The 23,645-nt window shown below is 41.4% G+C and overlaps 1 protein-coding gene across 1 annotated transcript in view; it reads right to left on the bottom strand.

Annotated features, from left to right (window-relative positions):
• The window catches only part of Efcab2 (EF-hand calcium binding domain 2), a 78,496-nt gene extending 59,603 nt beyond the window's left edge, over positions 1-18,893 (bottom strand). The window contains exon 1 of the mRNA NM_026626.3: positions 18,778-18,893. Within this exon, the coding sequence (NP_080902.1) occupies positions 18,778-18,808 (31 nt within the window). The 5' untranslated portion in view covers positions 18,809-18,893. The remainder of the gene's footprint in view (positions 1-18,777) is intronic.
• Positions 18,894-23,645: the final 4,752 nt, after the last annotated feature.

The following is a 23,645-nucleotide window of genomic DNA, read 5'->3' as shown; positions in this document are numbered from 1 at the left end:
TTAAACTATAACTTTAGCATATATGAGAACATGATTGATTCGTAATAGAATTATACCTATTTAACTCATTATTATACCTAATTTAATTCCAGAAATATTAAGTTAATTAAATAAAGTTAAAACTGTAGGGCTTGAGTTTTCAAATAACTATGTAATTTTGCTGAGCTTGAAGGACAATAGCAACAATTATTATTTATTCATTAATTTATTTTCAGATAAATGGCATGTTCAGCAAATGTTCTAGTAAATGTTACTTTACATAGGGTTCCCATTTCCAAAAACTAAAAATAAAAAGAGAGAGAGAGAGGTGGACCACGTGTGCATGTAAGCACTATTATATGCTGGCCAGATGCTACAACAATACCAGAACTCCCAGTTAACCTAAGTACTACAGCAAGCATACAGTTCATGTCAGGCTGTTTTCTACTTTACACATCTTAGTATACTGGTTTTGGCCAAGAGTACATTTGTATCTACTTTGGAAAAGAAAGAATCTTAGTGTTTTTAATGTCAGCAGACAGGTCACTTCTCAGTTCTTGCTACTCCCTATCCCCATGCATCCCCAGGTGCTTACTACATCCTAACTCTTACTCGAGTGTCTCAGATTAATTAATTACTACATCCTAACTCTTACTCGAGTGTCTCAGATTAATTAATTACTACATCCTAACTCTTACTCGAGTGTCTCAGATTAATTGTCCTTTGTACTAACTTAAGCATGGTTTCTCTTTTTAAAACAATTCAGAATATTTTTTAATAGGATGATGGGCTAGTGAGGTAGCTCGGTGGTAGAGTGCATGTCTATGGCTGAGGCTTTGGATTTGTTCTCCAGCACCACCAAAAAAGAAAAAATAAAGAGAGAGAAAGAAGGGGAATGAAAAAGCAAGAGAAGAATTAAAAAGTACAATTATACAACACAGTTGCAGAAAGGGAACTAAGCATGAGGAACAGTTTGGTGGTTTGCTCCTGCATGTCCCTTCAGTGAGATATTGCTGGAAAAGAGAACCCAGCAACATTCAGGCAAGTTTAAGCTTTTTAGTCAGCCACCCCAAGGAGGCTGGATCTTATCTAAGAGCAACAAAGCAGCTGGAGAGACTTTAAGTGAGTATCTGTGGGTCCCATATATGGACACTAAAGAAAAAGATTTGAGGGGCTAGGAAGATGGCTGAGCAGCCAACAACACTTGCTGCTCTTCCAGAGGACCCAAGTTCAGTTCCCAGCGCCTACAACAATCAGAGCTCAACTGCCTGTGACTCCAGCTCCAAGGGATCCGACACCCTCTTCTGGCTTCCATGGGCACACACACACACAGCATCAGCATCAATATTGGGGTTTTTTTTTGTTTGTTTGTTTGCTTGCTTGCTTTTTGAGAAAGACTCTTAGTATGTAGCTCTGGCTGGCCTGGGATTTACTATGTAGACCAAGCTAAATTTGAATTTACAGAGACCAATCTGCCTCTGTGCTAGGATTAAAGATGTGTGCCATCAGTCCTGGCATATATATTTAAGATTTTTTTAAGATTTATTTTATCATATCTCTGTGTGTGTGTGTGTGTGTGTGTTTTCTTGTGGGAGCCAGGGGAATTGGAGTTCCCTGGACATAAAGAGACAGTTGTGAGCTGTCCAACCATGGATGCTGGGAATCGAACTCAAGTCCTCTGCAAGAGCAGTATGTACTTTTAACCGTTATGCCATCTCTCCAACCCAATACAGATAGAATTTTTATAAAATTATTTGAGCTGGGGCTGGAGAGATGGCTCACTGGATGTTCTTCCAAAGGACCAAGCTTATATTCCCAGCACCAACATGGCAACTCATAACTGTCTGTAACTCCACTCCCAGGAGATCCTCACACAGACATACATGCAAGCAAAACACCAATGCACATTTTAAATAAAGTAAGAAATATAAATTTTAAAAGATTCTTATTGAGCACCTAACTTCTCAAGATAACTCCTGCTGCTAGAAGGTAACTGAGCTGGAGGAAACAATGCTGTAGGCAGAGAGACCTGAGGACAGTGAAGAGAAAAAGTATCAAAGGCATTGTCCCTACTTTGCCCTGTGTCACCAGGTCACAGTGGACTTGTTTGCCTGCCTCGCATTGCTGGTGCCCCATTAGATCGTACAGTCAGTTAAATGGAAGCCTGACCTGCTCACATCACTGCTGTTTTCCCCAGGCCCTCCATCGCACAAAGCAGACACATGGAGGCTATTTATCGCTCAGTAACGTTTATGGCATGAATGATTAAGTGTTGAAAAAGTAAAAAGACCCAAGTTATCTTCATTCTAAATCAAAGTCTTGGAAAGGCCTCTGCTTACAAATAACTTTTTTTTTTTTTTTTTTTTTTTTTTTTGGTTTTTCGAGACAGGGTTTCTCTGTATAGCCCTGGCTGTCCTGGAACTCACTCTGTAGACCAGGCTGGCCTCGAACTCAGAAATTCACCTGCCTCTGCCTCCCAAGTGCTGGGATTAAAGGCGTGCGCCCAGTTACAAATAACTTCTAAAAAGTAACTATTGTGTGGAAAGCTAGCCTTAAGGAAAACATAAGATGATGGACCAGAAAGCTCAATTGGACAGGTATGGCAACCGTGATGAAAATGAAAAGTAGTATTTCTTGAGCTGATTGAAACCCAGAATTGAATACAAGTGTTTCTCTAAAGAAATTAGCTAGAAAAAAAAAAAAAAAGAACCCACACAAATGAAAGGTTATTAACAAAAGAAGAAAAGGCAGATGATTAAAGAATGTTTGAGGACAAAAAGAAATTGACTAACATAGCAGTATACAACCCCATCCATTCTCCTCCCTTGCTTTGCTGCTAAAGAGTTGTGCATAAAGTGTCCATCTGGTTATGCTACTCCTCAGCCTTCAGCAACTCCCTGGTGGCTGTAGGCTAAAGATGTCAGACAGCCAAGAGAAGTTCTAGTAGGCCAGTCCCTGTGAGGAACCCCGGAGCTAACTTCAGATATTGAGCAGCTCTGCTCCTGGGACAGAATTCTGGTTCTGTGGGTATGAGAGGGTGGCAGGGAGGGGGTCCAAGAATCTCTTCCCCAAAGCTTCCTCGGGGGATTCTGATGAGCAGCCAAGTTTGGGAACCATAAATATACCATTGCATAAAAGAACATCAGACTGCAACCAGAAGGATCCCACAGTAAATCAGGAGCTTACATTATTGGCTAAGGGAACTTGGGCAAATTATGTTCCTTAAGGACTGTAGAGAGTTCTGCCTTCCTTCTCCATGCTGGGAATCAGGCTCAGGGGCTACCACTAAACTTCACTCACACCCTAAAACTTTTCTTCTAAAATGGAAACTATTCCTTACATCAAGAATTCTGTACTAATTCCTCATTTCTCCCCTGCCAGCTCCTAACACAATTAATGCAGTCTCTTCCAGCAAATCTCCACTTCCCCTTCTTCCTTCCCTCATTTTCTAGGTTGTGCCACCTACCTGCCCTCTGGAATTCACTAATTCAAGTGAGAACTTATAAGGTACTGAACACCAAAGATAGTAGTGAACAAAGTAGACAGATATGTGTTACCATTCTAATGGAAAATCAGACACTAAACAAATGACACAAAGAATTGAATGTGATCAAATCCTTATACTGAAAGTTGTTTACATTTTACCTCTACTATACATTTCAATGCCATTAAAAGTTCATCTTTATATCTCCTGTATTCAGTAGTATCCAACATAAGAGGAAGAATTAATAAATCCATCTAAAAAAGAATGATTATGTAATGGAGGAAGGTCCTAGAGAAGACAAGGTAGATGAGATCCTAGATATGAATGGGGATGATAGCTTTGAACAACAGAAGAAACAGATTATCTACCAAGATGGCTATGGGAGGGTAGGGCAGAGGTATGGCTCTGTGCTACAGCACTAGCCTAACACATTCAAGATTCTGGGCTCCATCCCTGGAATACAAAAACAAAACTAATGGCCTTCCTACTTTAAGGAATGCAGAAAAAGGAACATTCAATGAAGATAGGTTTTAAGGCAACAATGGAGCTCATAGAAGCCTATTGGCTACCATTTTTAAACATAAAGCAACATCATCCATGGAAAATAAGAAAGTTAAGGTTGGAACAGAGGCTTAAAGGTAGATATTTCTGCCATTCCCAAACCAAAAGAAGGCTAGAATGCATACCTTCCAGGTCTGTAGTCACCTCTTCCCTTTCCCCTCCTCTTCCTCTTCTTCCTTCTCCTCCTCCTCCTTTCTTCTTCACTCTTTCTGAACATCCATGATCTCAACACTACTCCTATTAAGAAGGGAATCCCTATTGTATAAAACTCTGACAGAAAATAGTGTCTACTTCTCACTAGAGAAGACAAATAAAGTAGATATGCCCTCTCCCAGGTCGCTGACGACAATAGAGTAGGCATGTGACTTAGGCTGGGTGGGACAGATGTTTTTGTGCAGGACTGAATCTCAAGAAGATAATTTTAAACCAGGAGGTAGTGGTGGATAGCCTTAATTCCAGCACTTGGAGGGACTGGGGTGAGAGCTGTCAAGAGGCAGGCAGATCTCTGGGTTCAAGTCAAGCCTGATCTACATAGAGTTCTTGGACAGCCTGGTCCACATAAAGAGACTCTGTCGAAAGAAAGAAAGAAAGAAAGAAAGAAAGAAAGAAAGAAAGAAAGAAAGAAAGAAAGAGAGAGAAAGAGAGAGAGAGAGAAAGAAAGAAAGAAAGAAAGAAAGAAAGAAAGAAAGAGAAAGGAAGGAAGGAAGGAAGGAAGGAAGGAAGGAAGGAAGGAAGAAAGAAAGAAAGAAAGAAAGAAAGAAAGAAAGAAAGAAAGAGAGAGAGAGAGAGAGAGAGAGGAAGGAAGGAAGGAAGGAAGGAAGGAAGGAAGGAAGGAAGGAAGGAAGAAAGAAAGAAAGAAAGAAAGAAAGAAAGAAAGAAGAAAGAAAGAGAGAGAGAGAGAAAGAAAGAAAGAAAGAAAGAAAGAAAGAAAGAAAGAAAGAAAAAGAAAAGAGGAAAAAAGAAGAAAAAGAAAAGAAAGAAATGCTGAAAAGGAGCAGCGTGGAAGTGAAAGTCACTAGAGTTAAAGAAAGGAGGAAATGGGTGTCCTGGATAAAGTCCACATGGTTACTGAAATGATTACCAAAGTCACCCAAAAGGATGATGGGATTTAGAGTGAACAGAAAAACTAACAAAGAAATGACAGCCATTGGTCAACAGGAGTAATCTAGAGAGATACTGAAAAACATGACAGTGCAGAGTGACAAGGTGACTGAGGTAGCGTAGATACCAATGTTTGCTGTCATATGCAGAGTTTAGATTTGAACACATATTTAGATATATCCACATATGTGCTATGAAAACAGAAAGAGGACTACATGGGTGACATGGGTACGGGAATGGAAGAGAGTAGAGAAAGAACAAATGAGTAAGACTCAATGATGTGCCTATAAAAAGGTCATAAGGAAACCCAAGGTTTTGTAAACCAACTGCAAGTTTAAAATTAGAATTTCCATGATGATGTGAAGAGCAATAATTTTTAATCGAGTTGTATTGCAGTAGTGCATAAATGTAATCCCAGAACTGGGGAGGCAGAGGCAGGAGGATTGCAAGTTTCTCCTTAGCCTGTACCACTTAGCTTGGCTCAAAAACATATTTAAAATGTTTCAATTGGGAATAAAATAACTAACTTAAGGTCTTGAATTAAAGAAGACAAAAAAGAATGAATACCTTTCTTCAAGATCCCAACAGCAAATGCTAGGATACAAACAAAGGAGTGAGATGGACATTTTATAAAACAGTGTTTGTAAAGATGCTTGCTTATGGTAGAAAAGTCTGAGGCCCCAAAGAGCCCATGAAAAGTGCTCAGGGGAAGTCAGTAGAAGGATGAAAAAAAAAACAACAACAACAACAACAACAAACAGAAACAGTGGGGCTGTGGAGAGAATGGAATGGAAGAGATGAGCTGACAAGAGATAGAAAAAAAATGGAAGCAGCTTGCTCTTCCTTTTGAATCCCAAAGTTTAAAAAGTTCCCAACATTTGCCTACCTCGGCTTTATGAACTATTAACTAACTCTTGGGTGCCTCTTCCCTTCCCCTTTTTTAATGTGATGTCTCTATGGGTGGTAATCTTTGCCATCAAATACTGGGGTGGTAAGGAATAAATAACTGGTCTCTTTAAGATTATAGTTCTTCACACTTGAGAAAGGCTGTTCTCAAAGAGTTGTTAAGTAACTGCAGCAAGAAATCTCTCTCCTGGACCTGCTTTTGATCACTTCTGAGCTGATGCTCAGCAAGGCCAGGAGCTGGTGCCACTGGAAGCTGTTTTTATGCAGCACTGACACTTCATCTGGGCTCACCAAATAGCTAACAGAATGAAAGTCTGGCATCTCTGCTCTCACCCAGTGTCTATTTCCTTCAAAGAAAAAGAAAAAAAAAAAAGAAAGAAAGAAAGAAAAGAGGGGAGGGGGACTGAGGCCTTCTGCCAACAGGCATACAGTGAGCTCCAGAGTTATGTCAGAGCCAGGATCACTCAGCAAAACTATGTCCAGAAGTTGTGTGAGGAAAATGTTTGTAGATTGGAGCCTGTTGATGTGGGGTAACCGGTTGCACATTAATAATTAGCTAATCCAAGGACTATGACTAATTTATTCGTTTACTTCTGAAATATTCGTTGCTTAAAATATTTTACTAAGTTTGATTAGCTTTCCTTTCTGTTACCATTCTCATCTGCATTTTTTATGTTTTTAATTTATAAATAGTTTAAAGTTTGAAAATTATTTTGTAGATAGTCTAAAAAAAAAACCTATCCTCACTAAAAATATACTTGTGTTCTATGTTGCTGCCATCCCCACCTTAAGAGAAATGTGGTCCAGATGAGCCGTAAGATTAACAGGGCTGGTTTCTATCTTGTCATAGTTTGCTATTTTACTGTAAATGGCTTTTATAAATTTGAAAGAAAAACTTTCATTTCTGAAAAAATTTATCAAGCCTAAAAACAGTGTGCAGTCACAGACATCTCTATAAAAAGATGTCTGTCAACTGTATTTCTTACTTTAGAGGAAAGATTGTTGCAGTTTTAGCTCACTGTCAGCTATTTCCAAGGGCTTTTTTTTTTAAGTATGGTGTAAAAACAGTCATAAAATGTTAAAGGTCTTCTACAATCCAGCTGATTTCTTTATGATTCAATCACTCCAAGAAGTCAGTTTAACAGCTTTCTTTACATCCCATACTAGGAAATTTAGCAAAGCCTTCCTTTAAAGAATAAAACTAGATGAAAATACTTTGAAAGGCATTGAACGTCAAGAAAAAGCATAGAGTTGAGTCAAGGTGGCACATACCTTTAATCCCAGCACTTGGGAGGCAGAGGTAGGTGGATCTCTGTAAATCTGAGGCCATCAGCTTGGTCTAAGGAGTGAGTTCCAGGACAAACAGAACTGCATAGGAAGAGGAGGAGGAGGAAGAAGAAGAAGAGGAGAAGTAGGAATATAGTTTTGTTATGGATATTTGTTTAATGATTGAATAAACGTAAAGATCCTTATTGGTTTTCAAAATTTTTAAATCAATAATATAAAATTTTGAAATAGCAAATACATCCAGGCATAGAGGCACATGCCTGTAGTCCCAGCACTTGGGAGGCCAAAACAGGAAGATCATGAGTCTGATGGCAACCCAAGCCACACAGTAAATTCCAGTCTAGCCCAAGCTGTTTAGAGAGAACTTGACCACCAAATAAAGATAAATAAACAGAAAATAGCAAGATGCTGCCAAATAAGCCCTTCTACAACCAACTACGTATGCACACATGTATGTTTGTTCACTGATACAAGGCCCTGCTATATAGGCCAGGCTGACCGAGAACTTTCTGTGTAGTCCAGGCTTGCCTTAAACTTAGGATACTTCTGCTTCAGTTTCCCAAGTACTGGAAATACAAATTCAAACTACATCTACATGCCTTGGAAGGCAAGCAGTCTGACACTGAGCTATTCCCCCAGCACTCTGTATTTAATCAAACAAGTCCTTTAACTAGGCCACTTCTTCACCTGTAAAATAAAATAGCATCCCATACAGCTGTTATGAAGATTAAATAAAATTAAGCCCATAAAATAATTAACATAAAATTTGATCATAGGGAACAAGCCCTTGGAGAGTGTGACCAAAGTAATAATCAGAAAGACTAACACCCAACAAGAAACTAATAGAAAATTCAGCTCAGTCCTTAATCTCCAAAGGGAGATGAAGGGGTAGGGAAGAGGGCCAGTCATCCATGAGCAACTATAATCAACCACACCTACACAGTGAGACCACCATGAAAACTCTAAAGAGTTTTGGAGAACTCCTGGACTGACAAACGTATCCACAGACCAAGAAGACAGTGTACCCCAATTGTTCAGGGACTGAAGATCCTGGGCTCAGAGTCTTAGCAGGCCTCTTCTTTGTGTCTTTTATAAAAGTCTAGTAAACATAATCAGTGTTGCCATCAGCTCTGAGATCGATTACAGCAAATTAGCAGAGTGAGAAGGGAATGGGAGGAATGCTCAACTTGTAGCCAAGTCAGTCAGAGGGATGGGTAGCCTCTGCCTGCAACTCGCATATTTCCATGGGAACAATGCTGTGGGCTAACACTTAACCAGTATAGTCTGCACTAATTCCAGTAGTGCCGGAACACCCACTGGTGTCCACAAAGAACTAGAGAGCTGTTTGGTATAGAAAATCCATACACTTGGCCTCAACAGTGCTGGGGAATAGAAATATTTTAATTTTGGGCAATCAGAATACTAAGAAGACTAAAAGTGTATTTTAACAGGTTTAAATCAAATGGGGGCAGGAATTAAGCTTAATTTGGAAAGAAGAAATTAATGGGACTCTACATAGAGAAAGCAGTCCTAACCAAACAGAAGTCAAATCACCAAAGGATACAAGAGAGTTTCAAATAAAAATGCAGCCGAGATTTTTCTGATACTGAGGTGTCTGTGTACATGTTCAAACACTTAACTAGGTGTCCAAAACCCTAACCTGCAGAAATGAAGACAAAATAATAAGTCCCAAGAGAAGCATTTACCATGAGAACTGTTCAAAGTATACGAGGGAGAAGGTGAGAAATGCCCTGAAGGTTAATTAACTGGAAAGTATGTGTTATTGTCCTGCTTGACTCAAGTAATGCCAACATCTATTTCACACACACAGTGTTTAAAAACAGCCAAGGAACCAATTCTTGCCTGTTTGGAGGAGGAAGTTCTTAATGATTCATATTTTATGAATAACTTTTCCCAAAGAGAATGTATTAACAAACATCCGACCAAAAATTTAAATCAATCATCATTTAGTTTTATACACTGAGCTTTTATATGAAATGCTTATTGGGGGCAGTAAAACACAAGCCTTGCGTGCCCTGAGTTCAGTACTTAACGAGAACACACGCACACACGCACGCACAGACACACGCACACACGCACACACACGCACGGTACTAAAAATCCACTTATAGTAGGTCCAATCTAGTTTAAAAGGAAAACAGATGAGCTACAACAAATCATAACAGGTCAGTGCTGAAACTCAGCGAGGAGCAAGTGGTTCTGTAGAAATTTGAGTAGCCTCCACCTCAGACCTGAGGCCAGGTCCTAGATATTCAAAGTCTGACTCATACTATCCGAGGTGAGTATGAGGGACTAAACCACCAGCCATAGACTACACATGGTGGGACTCATGGCTCCAGCTGCATATGTAGCAGAGGATGGCCTAGTTGGTTATCCCTATAGCTCTCCTCCTAATAGTCTCCTCCAACTCCAAGAAATCTAGACCCACTAGACTAAAGTCTCTGCTAATTTCTGTTAGCACCTGTCCTTGTTTGGTTTCTGCTGCTGTGATAAAGACCACGACTAAAGCAACTCAAAGAGGAAAGGGTTTATTTGGATTACATATCAGGGGTCACAGTCCATTGAGAGAAGCCTAGGCAGGCCAGGACCTGCTTGCTTGCTTGCTTGCTTGCTTGCTTGCTTTCTTCCTTTCTTTCTTTCTTTCTTTCTTTCTTTCTTTCTTTCTTCCTTTCTTTCTTTCTTTTTTTATTAGATATTTTCTTTATTTACATTTCAAATGTTATCCCCTTTCCTGGTTGTTGGGAGCCGCCCTCACATTTGCCATTATAAGATGGCGCTGACAGCTGTGTTCTAAGTGGTAAACATAATCTGCACACGTGCAGGGGCAGTTTTCCCGCCATGTGTTCTGCCTTTCCCGTGATGACAACTGGGCCGATGGGCTGCAGCCAATCAGGGAGTAATACGTCCTAGGCGGAGGATAATTCTCCTTAAAAGGGACGGGGTTTTGCCATTCTTTTTCTCTCTCTTGCTTTCTTGTTCTTTTTCTTGCTTTCTTGCTCTTGCTCTTGCTCTCTTGCTCTCTTGCACTCTTGCTTTCTTGCTCTCTGGCTCCTGAAGATGTAAGCAATAAAGCTTTGCCGCAGAAGATTCCGGTTTGTTGCGTTCTTCCTGGCCAGTCGCGAGAACGCGTGTAAGACCTGGTTTCCCCTCTGAAAGCCCTCTATTCCCTCCCCTTTCCCCCTGCTCACTCACCCACCCACTCCCGATTCCTGGCCCAGGTATACCCCTATTCTGGGGCATAGAGCCTTCACAGGACCAAAAGGGCCTCTCCTCCCATTGATGACTGACTAGGCTATCCTCTGCTACATATCCAGCTGCATATGTTCCACCATGTGTACTCTATGACTTGTGGTTTAGTCCCAGTAAGCTCTGGGGGGTACTGGTTAGTTCATATTGTTCGTCCCATGGGGCTGCAAACCCCTTCAGCTTCTTTGGTCCTTTCTTATAGCACTCAGCACCACCTGTCCACGAGTGCCTGCCCACAATGAGCTGGGCCCCCACATCAATTATCAATGATGAAAACCACAGGCTTGCCCACAGGACAATTTGGTGGAGACATTTTTCTCAGTTGAAGTTCCCTCTTCCCAAATGATGTTAGCTGTGTCAAGTTGACATAAAAACTTGCCAGCACGGCTTGTTTTTTTTTTTTTTTTTTTGTGGTCAGAATATATTGTGTGAAAATAATTTCATATTCAATAAAAATTAAGGATAAGTTAAAAAGCCATTCCCCTTTTAACTGTTTTCGACCTGTGTCACAGCAAGAGAAAACAGAAGCCTATCCACTTTTAGCTTTTCTCCATACTCTAGCCTCATTGACCATTTAAGAATATAAATCCAGGCTGGTGAGGTGGCTGCGGTGGTTTGAATAAGAATGGGCCCCATAAAGATCCATATATTTGAAAGCTTAATCATCAGGGAGTGGCAAGAATTGAGAAGATTTACAAGGTGTGGCCTTGTTAGAGGAAGTGTTGCAGGATACATACTTTGAGGTTTCAAAAGACCAAGCCAGGCCCAGTGCTTCTCTCCTGCAGTCTTCAGATCCAGATGTACAACTCTCACTTCTCTAGTGCCTTGTCTGCCTGCTTGGAGCCAGCACGGCTTTTTAAAAGATATTTTCTAAAACTGTATATAATAAAAAGTCCAAAGGTCAAAGTAAATTTTCATACAACATATAGATGAATAGATTCACTAATAACATTGAGCCCTAGGTATGAAAAATTCATCCCATACTTTGTGTTTCTCATCAAACCCACACTTAAATTTCACTATGTGAAATAATAGTTTTCTCAGAGAGAATGGGGAAGATGTGAGAACTGACCGATGGACACTAAACTACCATTACACAGGTACAAACTGTGCTGTGCCAGCACACAAAGCACTGACTACAGCATCAAGTCTATATTCCAAACAGCCTAGAGGAAGGGGCCTGATGTCATAGCAACAGATGAAAGAGGAGTCAGGTATAACTGACCTCTTAAGGCAGAAGCCGTACTGTCCCCATTTTAAATGCTCCAATGGTTTCCTGTTGATCTAAGATCTACCTCCTATGGCCTGTTTTCAAGGAGGGCTTCCCTGCCTCCGCTATACACCGGTTTCACCTCTCACCCTCCCCTGCCCATCCAGCCACACAAGCCTACTTAGCTTCTCTCATAAGCCAGTTTCCTTCCTGACTTACAGCTTTTTTATGAGTTTTGGTTTTGTTTTGCTTCAAGCTTTTGAATTTCAGCACATGGAAATGTCACATTCAAAGCTCCCGAAGAAAAAAGAAAAATTACATCTATGTTCCTTTGCTGTAGCCTTGAGGTTTTTGAACAATTTATCCTATATGTAATTAAATAATTACATAATTCTGTAATGGTTCTCTCAACAGTAAGTAATCCCAAAGAGGACAAGGCTGACATCTTTTTACTCCTCACTGAGCACAATGCTAACACAGCAAGGGCATTCAGAGCTCTAATGACACATGAACTTCTTGCTACATGTTCTGTCACTGAATGGAGTAGTTCTGCTACACTCATTTGACATGTGAATAAGTTAGAATACTGGGGTCCCCAACTCATGCATTTTACTGTAGAGTTCATATTCTGAGCTACGAACAAGTATTATTTACTAAGTGTAGGATGAAGAAATAATACATGCCCAGGCTAGAATGTTGCTTATAAGACTAGCAAATAATTCACCCCCCCCAAAACAAAGCATGCATAAAGGGTGCTACTAACCATGTGCCCAGAAAAAAACATGAAAGAAAAAAAGACTGCCTTGTTTGCTTTGCTAGAGAGTTCTGACTATTCTAAAGCAATGCAAACAAGAGTTCTGGGTAAATAATACACATCCAGATGAAAACCGGTAAATTGGTTATAATTAGAGATTTTTGCAGTAATCCAATAAATGCAGAGAAATGTGCCAAGAAACTGAAGGGCTAGGGATGTGGCTCTCTTGGTAGAGTACTTGCCTACAGTCTATAAAGTTCTGGTTGGCTTCCCCCAGCACTGCATAAACTAAAACTATATAACTTGGAATGTGCATGAAATATTAGCACTTGGGGGCTAGAGTCAGGAGGATGATAGCGTCAAGGTCAGCCTTGGCCACCCATCAAATTCAAGGCCAGCCTAAGCTATAAAACCCTGTTGAAAAGACAGGGAAAAAGACAGACAGACTGACCAATGCATTCTGCATTTTATGGCTTATCATTTCTCTGCCACATACGAAGCTGGCTCCAAATACAAGGAAGCTATAAATTTCTAATGATGCAAACTCTTTCTGAACCAATCAGTACTGACAATATAACAAAGAAACCCAAAAATACTATTTTAGATCAAATGAAGCCAGAGAGTCAACTATAAGTAACGTGGGCATCTCAGCTAAGGCCATCAACAGAAACAGACATTACTGACAACTGACAAAACTGAATCCAGGATGTGCCATTTACTGTATGGTAATCATCCCGTGTCACACCATCCATCCCCCATCAGCTATGCCAACGATCTTCAAGTCCTGTCTTTAAGTAAAAGAGATTTGAAGTGTATAGAAGGGTTAACTTTTAAAAACATTTTCTTCTTTAATTGCCTAAAACAGGAAGAATAGTTATTAAATGGCCTCAGAGATCTGCACAAATAATGTATGTATGATCAACAGTGGGCCTTAGGTTTGTTTTTCTTGCCCTCAGATTTCATGACAAGCACATACTAGTAATCACCAGGCCCTACAAAGCAAAGTGCTTCCTGCTTTCTCAGCATTCTCATGCCAGGCACCGAGGGTACTGGAACCATAATGAGGAATAAGAAGACACCATCTACTAGCCGTGATGCTGCATACCTTTAATCTCAGCCCTAGAGAGGCAGAGGCAGGCAGGCAGGCAGAGCTCTGTGAAGTTCTCAAAGTTAGCCTGATCCACACAGTGATCTACATAGTGAGCTGTAGAACAGGTGGGACTACTGTCTCAAAAAAGGAGAAGATACTATCCTCACCACAACATAAACAGGTATAATTCTTTTTGCTTTATTTTTGAGGAATCTGAGGCTCCTTAGGTTTAGCACCTAGGCTAAGATCAGATGATTGTAACTTGGGAAAGATAACATACAAATTCAGGTCTCCCTCCAAAGCTCACCTTTGTTAACTGTACTATCCCTCAGTTTTTAGCATATAATCAACACTTACTAAGAAAAAAAAAATAGTGCAGGGCGTGGTGGCGCACGCCTTTAATCCCAGCACTTGGGAGACAGAGGCAGGCAGATTTCTGAATTCAAGACCAGCCTGGTCTACAAAGTGAGTTCCAGGACAGCCAGGGCTACACAGAGAAACCCTGTCTGGAAAAAACAAACAAACAAAAGTACACACATATAAGTTCACTTTTAACTTCTCTATTTCCAATTTGCTCTGTGTGTGTGTGTGTGTGTGTGTGTGTGTGTGTGTGTGTGTGTGTATTATATGTATACAACTATGTGCATGTGTAGAGACCAGGAGAGGACACTGGTATCACACATACCCTGTCTTAGTCTTTTCAGAAAGTGCAGGGTCTCTCACTGAATCTGGAGCTAGGCTGGTAGCCAGAAGCTCCAGCCGTCCTCCTACCTCTGCCCCTATATTGTAGAGATTTGAAGAGCACACGCAGCAATGGCCTGCTTTTTACATAGGCCCTGAGACGCAAACTCGGGTCCTCCTGCTTGTGTAGCAAGAACTCTTACCTACGAACTATCTCTCCAACATCTTAATTTAGATTTCTAAATGTTTTGGTTTCAGAGTAGTACCATACAGAGAATTTAAAAAACACACACACACATACACAAAATGTGTTAAACCTCTTGTATAATTAGACTAGTCATTTTTCTAAGTAATGATATCAAAGAGTGAAAAATATCAAGTAATAATTTAGTATAGACCAAAAATAAGTTTGAAAGGGGATCTGTTAGAAAACTGACACAACTTCTAAATCTCTCTGGTCTGCCTAAAGTTACAATTCTATACCTAAGCAGTTGGTTCCCTGGCTCCAACTACAAACAGAAGAGCCTTCTGGTACTGTGTAAAATTCTCTAGGAGACATGAACACTGGGATTAAAAGCTCCAACCAAATGACAACCTCATCAACTATCCACTTAAGCAAACAAAACAAACCAGAAAGGAAAAAAAAAAAAAAAACTCAAACAAAAAATGCTGGGGAAACTTCAAAGAAATGATAAAACTTCAAAAAGAGAAGCTTTTTCTATCACATTTTAAATACTCTTTCAGTACAAAAAAAAAAGATAAATGACTTAAAATTAACTTGGTTTTAAATTTTTTAATTCATTTGCTATTTAGCTAATTACAGAAATCTAGGAAAAAGAAAATTATGCTGTTCAAACACAAAATAAGCTACAGGGAAACATAACATCAACATATATAACCACACAGAAAGTATTTTTTAAATACATGAAAATCCCAAATCATTCTTTTTTCCTTTTCTTTTCCTTTCTTTTCTTTTCTAAGTTTTGGGTTTTTTAGACAGGGTTTCTCCCTGTAGTCCTTTGTAGGCTAGGCTCTCCTGGAACTCAGAGATCCGCCTGCCTCTGCCTCCTGATGGCTCGGATTAAAATCCTGTTTCACCGCCAGGCCCCAGGCCATTCTTAATCCATATTATCCACTTGACTGGATACCTCTGGATGTATTTCAGGGGCTTTTCCAGAGACAACCGGATCTTGAGGGCACCAACCTAATCCGTTTCAATCCACTGATAGATTCAAATTTGAACAGAACCTTGAAAAGTAAGCTCTCCTAGAGGAAGCAGGACGCTGGACAGTGTGCCTTGAGGATCTTATCTTGGCCCTGGCTCCCTATTGCTCCTCTTGGCTTCTTGTTTTCCATTTCTTCCTCTCTTATCTCCCTTACTGATAACCTCCCCTTTGGGGAGGACAAAGACAATGCCTTCTTCATCTCGCTATTCACTAAAGTTCTGCCCTGATGTAAGGGCTAAAGTTAAGCTTTAAACCCCACTCGCCCAAGGACAGATAACTCCCAGGAATGCAGAGGGCTGTTGTTTTTGTCAGATAATGAATCCCTGTTCCCCTTCAATAAACAAAGTTTGTTGTCCCAACTGCACAGGATGTGCTTGGTCACATCCAGGCAGGAGACGCACAGGCAGGAAGGAAGTCAGGATGTATGCTTGCCCCAGTGAACCAAGGTGGAAAGTAAGGAGTTTCATGAGCCTGGCCTAACAGGCACCTGAAGGATGGAATTCATCACCATTTCTGTAAGAATCCCACATAGGGACATGGCCAGTGTCCATCTTCCTGGCCAGTATTTAATAAAGCTTACTTCAGTTGGACAACCATGGATTCCATCTTCCTCATCACAATTTTCAGGTTTAACATTCACCAGACTACTTTCCATGAAGCAAGCATTAAATATATAAGAAATTGAATATATGAAATCCAGCTTTCAACAGCCATTACTTCCACAGTTAGTTGCAGACTGAACTGTTTTTTCTCCTAAACTTACACTAAACATTAAAATATGTTTTGGAAACTAAAGAAACAGAAATTCTGTCTGTCTCTGTCTCTCTCAAGCAGGGATAACAACTGTAAAAATCAGGCTGGGTGTGGTGGCACACAGTTTTAGTCACAGCACTCACTCAGATGCAGACAGGTGCATCTCTGGGAGTTCCAGACCAATCAAAGCTACAAGGTGAGATCCTAAGTGTTGTGTGTGTGTGTGTGTGTGTGTGTGTGTATAATTTTACATTGTAAAAACTTGCAGTATACTCCAATGCTACCCTAAATAAGTCTTTAACTTAAAAAGAAAAGGAGGGGTCTGGAGAGATGGATATTTGTTCCCACTGTGTTAATAACACCTATTGTGTCTCTAGTTGTGGTGTGTTTCAGCTTTAGCATATGCATTTATCCAAGAGTTCTCTGCTTGAATATTATAAACAAAATTAAATAAAGTCAACCATAAGTTAAGAGGTGGAACAAGCAACCAATTGACAGAGAGTAAACATAGGATTATTTAAAAAAAAAAAAAAAAAAAAAAAAACAATGTCTGGGACACTGGCTGAGGAGCAGGGTCAGCTGGGTGCTTTCTCTGCTTCTCTGAGCTAGCAAACTTTCACCACAGATTCTGGCTCCCGGGTTTTCATTGGTAAAACCAAATGATTTAGATTTTGTTTAAAAAACAAAACAAAACAAAAAAAAAACCCAAAAAACAAAAAAACAGATGGCTCAGAGGTTAGAAGCACTACCTGCTCTTCCAGAGAATCCTGGATCAATTCCCAGAACACACATGGCAGCTCACAACCATCTGCAACTCCAGTTCTGGGGGATCCGACACCCTCACAAGGACATACACAAAGGCAATACACCAATACACATAAGGTAAATTAATTTAAAAAATAATTCATCCCCTAATGATTTTCTCCTTTACTTTTTTTGAGGGGGGTAATAAAAGTATAACTAAAAAAAAAAAAATACTTTCTGGGGAAGCTTTTTTTTTTTTTTTACCTAAAACTTTTTTTTTTTTTTTTTTTTGAGACAGGGTTTCTCTGTGTAGCCCTTGTTGTCCTGGAACTTACTTTGTAGGACCAGGCTGGCCTCGAACTCAGAAATCTGCCTGCCTCTGCCTCCCAAGTGCTGGGATTAAAGGTGTGCACCACCACCCCCGACTCACCTAAAACATTTTTTATACAACATATTTTGATCATATTCTTTCCCTTCCCCCAACACCTCACCGACACTCCCTGCCCTCTAACTTCATATTCTTTGTAAAAACAACAACAAAAAAGTAGAATAAAACCTTCCATTTCTAAAATAGCACCACAAAAATCTTGATACCTTAGTAGAGTTAAAACTCTATACTACAATGCCGACTTCTGAGATTAATTTTACCATCTATAAATCACAGGTCATCAATAAGATCTCTAGCTGCCAGGAGTGGTGGCGCACGCCTTTAATCCCAGCACTCCGGAGGCAGAAGCAGGCGGATTTCTGAGTTCGAGGCCAGCCAGGTCTACAAAGTGAGTTCCAGGACAGCCAAAACCAAAAAAAAAAAAAAAAAAAAAATCTAGGGTCTCAAGTTTCCCTGCTGGGTTCCTGTAATCACCATGACAATGGACTAAACAACTCGTGTAAATATTAGTTGTTAACCTAACTACTGTGTTCCAAACCAGAGGGTGGGGGTGGGGGTGGGGGAATACAAGAGGGAGGGGAGAGAGTCAGCAAAGATGGAGTGTTACTTTCACTTTTTTTGCAATGTTTGCCATTTACTATTTTAGGGCTTGCTTGACTATTTATTTAGCGGTGATGTTGTCAATTTATCACGTAATGGCTGTTGAGTCACAGATCCGATTTTAAGTCATTCGGCTGGGTTAGCAACAATTCAAAAGGTCTTGCAGTTCAACATGAAACATTAGTTTTTCGGGTCCCCTGAGGCCTCTCGGGTACCCGGCCGGTCTGGGCGGCCCGACAAGTCCCGGCTGGGTTTTCTTTAAAGTGATTAAAGTGCGTGTTCCTTATGCAAGGCTCTAGCGCGACCCGGGCCGCTAGGGCCCAGTCTGACCTGGAGGCTGCGCTCCGCCTGGCGGAGGAGGAGGCAAAATGGAGGCGGCTGGGGCCGGGTTGGGCCGGGCTGGGCGGGGTTTCGGCACAGCCGCAGAGGATCCCGCCAGGTTCTAGTCGCAGCTCCAGTCCTCCATGAGGCCGCCCTCCGGGTTACCCACAGCCCACCCAGACCGCGGCTGGCGCCCTCACGGGGAGGGGAGGTGCCAGGGACAAGGACGCCATTATGAACCTCCCCGGCGGGGGCTACAACAGCCCGCGCAGACCTCTCGAGGGGACGGGAGGGCGGACGGTGGGGACGCGGGCTGGCGCCGCTTTTCAGCCCACTGTCGCCACGCCGAGGGGCTCAAGATGTTGGCCGGGGGGCGCTTCCTCAGGCGCAGAGGCGACGTCGTGGCACCCCAGGCAGGGTCCTACCTGTCCCTTCCGCGTCCCTTTCCTCCGCCATCTTGGTGCGGAGCCGGTCGCCCGGGAGACATCCAGCACGAACCCTGCGGGACCCCGCGGGCGGAGAAAGCCCCTGGATGCACGGTGGCCCCCCGATCCCCGCCCCCACCAGAACCGAGGCCCGCGTTCTTTGGGCCTAGGGGCGTCATTTATTAACAAGGCTCCGGAACCCGCCTGGGCCTGATTGTGACTGTCAAGGACGTAGTGTGCCTTGCTTATTTCTTTATTCATTTCTTTAATTACTTATTTTATTCAGCTTTTTTTTTTCCCGGCCGTCTCAGGTGCGCCCCAGAACCGGGCGCAGACCTGGCGGCCCCTTACACGGTCCCTCCCCGAAAAGCGTCCGCCCACCCCAACCCCACCCGAGCCAGGCCTTGTGGCTCTCTGGCGTCACCCTCTCCTGAGCGGAGCCACTCTGCCAGTCACGGAACTGGAGCGAAAACGGACATGGGCCAGTGCAGGAGGAAGCCCAGCCTTTCCCCGGGATCGCAGAGAGAGAGAGAGAGAGAGAGAGAGAGAGAGAGAGAGAGAGAGAGAGAGAGGACTTGCTGTAGAAAAACATGTGCAAAATAGGCGCAAACACTGCGTCGCCAAGGCTGCAATTTCTGATACAAAATAGTGTTCTCATAGCAACAAATAAATTGACGGTCTGTTCTCAGGGATACACACATTTTGTATGTTGATGGTGCAATTTGGCATGACCTTCCGATGAGAATTTTGAGTACTGAGAAACTTGGCTATCGCGTGTTTTGTTATTTGATGGATAAGCTCAGAATACTAAGATTCTCCCTTAAATGAAACCCCCCCAAAACAAACAAACAAACAAACAAACAAAAAAAACCCAACAGTTTTGAAATGTCTAACAATGTGACTCAAATTAATATCTAGTTTTAATCTTTAATGATAATTTCATGGTATATGTGTACTTATTTAAATATTTTTGTAAAAGTAACTAAATGTAGAGGCCTTTGTTTTGTCTTGATTTTTCTTTAATATAGTTATTTATTCACTTTACATCTCAGTATTTTATTTTTTATTATTAGTTTTTATTCATCGAAGTTCTGTAATCTCAGTGAATGAACCCTCAAAGCAGGCCAACTGTACTCTTCATTAAAATATTTTTTTCTATAGGCAATAAAGATTTGATGAAGTGTCTAACTACAATTTGAATAATCAGAAAATGGTGCATATCAAGCAAATTTCCCCAGCACTCAGGAGGCAGAGGCAGGCAGATTTCTGAGTTCGAGGCCAGCCTGGTCTACAGAGTGAGTTCCAGGACAGCCAGGGCTACACAGAGAAACCCTGTCTCAAAAAAACAAAAACAAAAACAAAAACAAAACAATAAAACAAAAAGAAAGAGAAAGAAAGAAAGGAAAAGAAAGAAAAGAAAGACTTCCAAGATGAACTCAAGCATACAGTAAATTAATCACCCCAAAATATGGAAGAGTAATTTATATTAATATTTTATTTATTTTATATTAATATTTTATTTATTTTATATTAATATTTACATTCTGTGTGTTCCCCTTACTCTCCCTGAAGATGAAGGACTTTGTAGCAAGTATGGGAAGGAAGAGAACTGTCCCTTCCTGATGGAAGGTGACCCTGAGCATTGCCTGCCCCTTATCTTTACCTCCTCTTCAATGGTCCCATAGGCAAAGTTTTCAAAATGTTTATAGTGCTTTTATTTTATTTACTTGTTTCTACCACATACATTTCCAGCCAGTAACGTTGTTCTATACACTGGGACATTCTGACTGGAATTGTGTGTGAGAGATGTGTGTGTGTGTGTGCGTGTGTGCGCACGCACCTGTAGCTTGTAGTTTGTGTCTTTGCTTTAGTGTTTTGTATGAGGAAGGATTCTCTTTAGGTGCTCAGACTGGTCTTAAATTCCTGGGCTCAAGTGATGCTTCTGTTCAGCCTTCATGAGTTTCTAGAACTTCAGGTGCACACACTGACATCTAATCTGAAATAATATAGGTCTTAAAAATGAAAACAAGCTAGTGTTCTCAATGACTTTTCCAAGCCACTCAGATTCAATGAACTTACTGTAAGACAGATTTTCCTCTTGCTTTATATTTTTGTATCAATAAAAGTATTGGCAGCACATGGTAAAAAAATGGAATCCTTACATAAGCATTTGTTCATAGACCTAGTTAACATTTAAAAGTTAAGCAAATTTCTCTGTAACTCCCCTCCTAACATTTTGTACATTCTACTAAACTAATAAAGTATTTCATTTTAGTTATTCTAAATCATATTAGTTTGTACTCCTTTGAGTTCTTCTTGAAAATTTAAAACAATACCATCAAATCAGGTGAGGAAGTTGGGAGATGGAGGCAGGAGGATCAGGAGTTCAAGGTCACCCTCATACAGCAGTGAGTTCAAGGTCAGCATGATGATGGAGATTTTACTCAACTGTAAAAGGTACATGCTTACCATTCATAAAAGCCTAGGTCCAATCCCCAGCACCAATAAAAAGAAACTACAACCAAAAGGCTTGGACCTTAGGTAGTTAATACACTGTTGATCTAGGTTTAGCATTCACACCTATAGTCACAGCATTGGGAGGCTGGGATGAAGATTTCTGAAAGTTCAAGGTCTGCCTGCGCAATAGTCTAAGACCCTATAACAAAAAGCCAAATTAAAAAAAAAAAAATACTGCAGGGCAGGTAGTAAAAAAGAAAGAAAGACCAGGCAGTGGTGGTGCATGCCTTTAATTCCAGCACTTGAGAGGCAGAGGCAGGCAGATTTTTGAGTTCAAGGCCAGCCTGCTCTACAGAGTGAGTTCCAGGACAGCCAAGGCTACACAGAAAAACCCTATCTCAAAAAAACAAAAAAACAAAAAAACTACTCCCTCTCCAACTTTGAAGACAAGAGACACAACTTACCCATATTTACAGTACCTAGCCTCACTGGAGCCTATTTTAAGTATTTAATTTTCCAACTTGGTTAATGTACGCTTATTTTTTTTTCAAATCTACTTTTAATATGGATTCTTAAATACTTTAACCTCCCTTCTAGCCCACCACCCATCAGAGGTAGTGGGAAAGAAAGGTTATTAGGATACGGGGAAGTGGACCTAAACAGAATTGTTCTTTGGAGCAAATCTCAGCTGCGTTGTCAGGAAATCAGCAGTTCGGTTCTCAGGAGTCAGCAGTTGTAGCTCTATCCACTCGAGAACACTTCACAGATACACCGGCAGTAAACCAGCAGTGACGGCACTGCCTAGCAGACATAGCCAGGCCTCCTCCAAATTGGCAACGGGAGTGACCAGGACCAACAGAGACACTAGGAGAGGTTTTCTGCCATACCTCTCACAATGAAGTGAAGATCAGCGAAGACTTGAGACCAACAATGCATTGGTTTGAACAGCAATGGTCCCCGTAGGCAGGCTCGTATACTTGGGTGTTTGGCCATTAGGGAGTGGTTGCTAGATGACAGACATTAGAAGGTATCACCTCATTGAAGGAAGTGTTTCACTGGGGGTCTGCTTTAGGGTTTCAAATGCTCAACAAGGCTCAGTGTCTCTCTTTTCCTGCTGCCTGCCAATCTGGATGTAGAATTCTCAGCTACCTCTCCAGAACCATGTCTGCCTTCAGGCAACCATGGTTCCCGCCATGAAGATAATGGACTAAACCTCTGAACCTGTAAGCCAGCCCCAATTAAATGTTTTCCTTTGAATTAGTTATTGTAGTCATGGTGTCTCTTCACAGCAGTAAAACGTCAACTACAGTAGAAACCTTTGAAAAGTTTTAATAAGTTTGCTAGGAAATCCACCGTTTTAAGTGGATTTCATATATGAAGGAACATGGGAAGATCAAACCCCATCTCCCTCTTGAGATTCATCTTCCACTCAAAAGCGTCTACTCCCCCAGTGTTTCGAAAACACACAGGGGATGGGCTAACCACAGTGCTTATCACTGCTACAACCTGCTGCCTATATGCCAGGCGTGCGACCCATCTCATCACGGCCCTGGCATGCAGTCTATCTTATTTAATACAGCTTGACATCTTTCATCTGGCCCTTCTTGGTTCCTACTTTGCCATAATCCAGCCTCACTAAGCAGATGTGACCTCCACACAAAGGACAATGAGAAAAGGGCACCTACTACCCTGATCTAATCCCAGCTTCCTCATTGTGGGCACTAATCCCTTCCTTGTGTGATTAATACCAAGAATGTTCACACCACCCCTACAAATAGTCAATATCCTGATTCTGTGATCTCAAAGGCAAAGTCTTATCAGATGATGTCTGAGAAGGCTAGGGGTATCACTCAGGAGCATATATTCCAAATGCTAAACGTGCCAAAATACTGGGTTTGCACCCAGAACCACATACTCAAGTCAGCACAATAAGGATTGGATTCCTGGTGGAGCTATATGTTAAAGGTCGTTCTTTCCAGGCTGGAGATGTAGCAAAGCTGGTAGACTGCCCCTGTAGCATGGACAAAGCTCTGAATTCGATCCCTAGGGTCTCATAACGCAGGTGCGGTAGTGTCTGAGCACTAAGGAGGTAAAGGCAGAGCAGTGAGGAGTTCACCGCCATCATTCCTGAAATTCAAGGCCAGCCTGGGCTATGTGAGACCCTGTCAAGATTCCTAAGGAAGTTATGTGAAATAGTTCATATACAATGTCTTTTAATCTTTATGAGGTTGCTCACACTCCTGTTTTACAGGTGAAATGATTTGTATCTTTTAGCCAGGCAGTGGTGGCACATACTTTTAACCCCAGTCCTCCCGAGGCAGAGACAGGATCTCTGAGTTTGAGGCTGACCTGGTCTAGAGAGAGAGTGGCCAGGGTAGCCAGAACTACACAGAGAGATCCTGTCTTGGGGG

The sequence above is a fragment of the Mus musculus genome, chromosome 1, assembly GCF_000001635.26.
Source record: "Mus musculus strain C57BL/6J chromosome 1, GRCm38.p6 C57BL/6J".
NCBI lineage: Eukaryota > Metazoa > Chordata > Mammalia > Rodentia > Muridae > Mus > Mus musculus.
This window is presented reverse-complemented; position numbering and strand designations above follow the sequence as displayed.